This window comes from Cynoglossus semilaevis, chromosome 7, assembly GCF_000523025.1.
Source record: "Cynoglossus semilaevis isolate Cse_v1.0 chromosome 7, Cse_v1.0, whole genome shotgun sequence".
Classification (NCBI taxonomy): domain Eukaryota; kingdom Metazoa; phylum Chordata; class Actinopteri; order Pleuronectiformes; family Cynoglossidae; genus Cynoglossus; species Cynoglossus semilaevis.
The window spans coordinates 5,088,420-5,092,035 of NC_024313.1; the positions used below are offsets into that span (position 1 = coordinate 5,088,420).

The 3,616-nt window shown below is 39.4% G+C and overlaps 1 protein-coding gene across 2 annotated transcripts in view; it reads left to right on the plus strand.

The window, feature by feature from the left end:
- lin9 (lin-9 DREAM MuvB core complex component) overlaps positions 1 to 3,616 on the plus strand; it is a 6,417-nt gene that overhangs the window by 662 nt on the left and 2,139 nt on the right. The window contains exons 2-13 of one of the 2 annotated variants that reach the window (XM_008312954.3): positions 546 to 578; positions 794 to 885; positions 974 to 1,087; positions 1,215 to 1,345; positions 1,489 to 1,614; positions 1,742 to 1,899; positions 2,012 to 2,145; positions 2,273 to 2,401; positions 2,965 to 3,066; positions 3,145 to 3,225; positions 3,317 to 3,442; positions 3,587 to 3,615. In XM_008312954.3, coding sequence (XP_008311176.1) covers positions 546 to 578; positions 794 to 885; positions 974 to 1,087; positions 1,215 to 1,345; positions 1,489 to 1,614; positions 1,742 to 1,899; positions 2,012 to 2,145; positions 2,273 to 2,401; positions 2,965 to 3,066; positions 3,145 to 3,225; positions 3,317 to 3,442; positions 3,587 to 3,615 — 1,255 coding nt within the window. Of the gene's footprint in view, positions 1 to 545; positions 579 to 793; positions 886 to 973; positions 1,088 to 1,214; positions 1,346 to 1,488; positions 1,615 to 1,741; positions 1,900 to 2,011; positions 2,146 to 2,272; positions 2,402 to 2,964; positions 3,067 to 3,144; positions 3,226 to 3,316; positions 3,551 to 3,586; position 3,616 lie in introns of those variants that run through there. The other variant, XM_025056949.1, reaches the window with a different exon arrangement.

Consider the following 3,616-nt stretch of genomic DNA (forward strand, 5'->3'; position numbering starts at 1 on the left):
GTGCACGTTTTTTACTGAAAAATGTGAACGCCAGTCAATTAACCCTGTTCCAACGTTACAGACTGCTCCGCTGATATTTCATCCGTGTGTGACAGCTCAAACTGGGGGTAAAGGCCTACCTACCTAGTGCATTATCTGCACTTTAACCCAGGTTGTTACTGGGATACAAAGCTAATAAAAAGCTCAAGCACCAAATGTCTTCTAGTGTTAGTCATGAATATAAAGTTTAGTAGTTTGCAGAAACAGCTATTAGTCTTTCAATAAACTAATATGTTTAACTATTCATAATTCTCTCTACTGTGACAAAAGCCACCAAAACAGCTGCAAAAAAAGCTGGAAAATAAACTACTTTAGCAGGTTTAATAAATGATTTAACGCTTCAAAAAGAAATCATTCTAAAACATTGCCCAGTGTAATGACAAATGGAACTAACTAGACTTGGTAGGCTCTTTTTCTAGAGTCAATAGTGTGTTCAGTTGATTTATTTCCCTGCAGCCTCTGTGATTTTGTAGACATGTTGTAATTCAATTTGTTCTCTTTCTCAGGCTCTTCAGCAGAAGCTCTTGTTAGTCTAAAAGGTATGTAGGCAGTTACTATATTATCTGCATTTTTTTCTCTTTTGAATAATTATGTTCACAGTATCTGTTGCACATTGTTGGACCTGATTATAGTAGTAGTGTCTTTGCATTTATTTTAGACAATACAGATATGAATTGGGTTGTTTTCAGTCTGAGGCTGCATCACAATTTGTAAAATATTTATCAAACACATAAACACATTGCTTTCTTTACAGAGGGTAGTTTATCCAACACTCTGAATGAAAAGAACAACTTCCCACGAGCTCACAACACCAGGGGACGGCCTTCCCCCGTCGTGATGGATACGGTGAGAGTCGTGGGAGTTTGTTTATCAATGAGTATTAGACATTGAGATTTTTTTTTTCTTAAATTATTGCCCATGCATGTCTGTGCAGCCCACGCGGAGCTCAAAGAGGAGTCGTTTCTGTCGGGAGGAAGATGAGCTGCCTCAGCAGCGTCTCTCTTCAAGATCCCCCCGGAGGAGTCAAAGGGTGAGCACCACACCACAGGTAAAAGCCCATTGATCACTGTCTGTTTTTAATTGTATCACTGTTTAAACAGACAGAATGTGTAAAGTTTTTCTGAATTTGATAGTGAAATAACTGTTTTGGATTTTGTTTATTATTTTCTTTGCAGAAATTTTCTACTGTGGTGACACCAGATAAAAAGGCATCTCAAAAAATAGGCCTTAGACTAAGAAACCTCTTAAAGCTACCCAAAGCTCATAAATGGTGCATCTATGAGTGGTTTTATTCCAATATTGACAGGTAAGACCCCTTGACAGCTTTTGCAAAAAATTGACTTTTTTAAAAGGCCATATGTTTGGATCTTAATGACTCTTAATTGTTATTATGTTTTGATATTTTTTAATTAACTTAATGTGTTTTGTTTCCTTTGTTGTTTCTTCCAGACCTCTTTTTGAAGGTGACAATGAATTCTGCCTGTGTCTAAAGGAATCTTTTCCAAACCTGAAAACAAGGAAGCTCACAAGAGTTGAGTGGGGAACAATCAGGAGACTAATGGGAAAACCTCGTCGGTATGCTACAATGTTTGCATTTCCTGCATCCAAACATTTTCACTTCGATTGGTCAATGCTTAAATCTCACAGCAATCATTTTTTAATTTTTTATGCTGTTTCCACCCTTGGTTTTTGTCTTTTACAGGTGTTCGTCTGCATTTTTTGCTGAGGAGAGAACAGCACTAAATCACAAGAGACAAAAAATGCGTCTGTTGCAGCAAAGAAAAATGTCGGACGTTTCAAACTGCAAAGACCTTCCTGATGAAATTCCTCTCCCACTCATCATAGGAACCAAAGTCACTGGTAGGAAATGTCTATCTTGTCTTGACTATGGCTAACTGCTTGACTATGGCTAAGTACTTAGATGTGGAACTCATTGTTTTTACGGGTTTTAACTATGTATTTTCATCAATAGCTCGACTGCGAGGTGTCCATGACGGATTGTTTACCGGACAGATTGATGCGGTGGACACCATTGCAGCTACCTATCGCGTCACTTTTGACCGCAGTGGCCTAGGAACACACACCGTGCCTGACTACGAAGTCCTGGTAAGACCATCCTGCTACAATATCTGCCTTACTGGTGGTTTGAACTCAAGGACAGTATGATTTTTTTTTTTTTCATTTTGTGCAGTAAAAAAATCCTTGTTCATCTGTTGGTATTTGTGCTTCTCAGAGCAACGAACCCAATGAGACGATGCCTCTATCGGCTTTTGCACAGAAGCATCGGACAACACGTTTCATGCAAAACCTAATGACTCCACCCAGGGGGTCGTATCCATCTGCTACTACACCTGTTCTTCTGGTAATGTCCATTTGTCAGAGTCACACAAAGCTGAACCTTGTTTCTTGCCCTTTAACGTCTCGTTATCTAATTACATCTCTGGTTAAGGAGATGTTGACATGATACCAGTATGGTATGTAATGATAAAAGTGTTACAGTGCAGCCAAATGAAACCCTTTCCAGAGTGCAGTCCTTCTCACTTTCACTCAGTGGAGGAATGCACTGCTGTGATACTAACAGCTGACATTCATCTGTCGGCCAGTTGTGTTTTGTTTTATTCCAGACTGTGATTATCTCCATGTTACCCCATCCTTGGCATTAACACAATGTACATTACAAACCTACAGTATGAAGCACTTTGAGTTTTAAATAGGACTGGATAGGCCACCATCTTCATAGACTCTACCAAATGATTGTGATGATCGATTATGATAGCATAATAACTTATTAGTTTTTTTTTTTTCATAAGTATATATTTTTATAAGTAGGTAGTAATAGGGAACAAGTGAAAAGATACTAAAATTGAGGATTAAAATAAATAAAATCTTTCTTCTCACAAAGACCGCTGATTTGTTTGCCAACAGGACACTGATCCTCTCATCAACCAATCACCGTGGAAGAACCAACTCTCTGGTGCTGAGGGAGACACTCTGGGAGGGTTTCCTGTCAAGTTCCTGGTTCAAGTGGTAAATATTAAAACATACAGTGAATTCAGTGTGCAAGACGTCGCTGTGCCTGATTGGTCTATTCATCTGTATTTTTAGACAAGGCTGTCCAAGATCCTCATGATCAAGAAAGGGCACATCAAGCTCTTGAAGGAAATGAACACAGAAGTGGAGAAGCTGGTAAAATCACCCGAGAACATTTGCACATATTTAGGTTGAGTTCACAGTTTAAAGTTAACTTCAACAATGACTGTTTGTTTATTTTTTGCAGAAATCATACTCGGTGTCTATTGACTTAGAATTCCAGCAGAGATATGCCACCATAGTGCTTGAGCTGGAACAGCTCAACAAGGATCTCAACAAGGTGCTGCATGACGTGCAGCAGTATTGCTTTGAGGTATGGCAGTTAAAAAAATGTTCACTGCCAACATGTTGTACTGTCCTGTTCACTCATCCCCGTCAGGAATGTACACAGAGCTTCAAGAGGTAAATCAGTCATTTGTGTGTGTGTGTGTGTGTGTGTGTGTGTGTGTGTGTACAGCTCGCCCCAGATCAGGGCATGGCTCCTGCT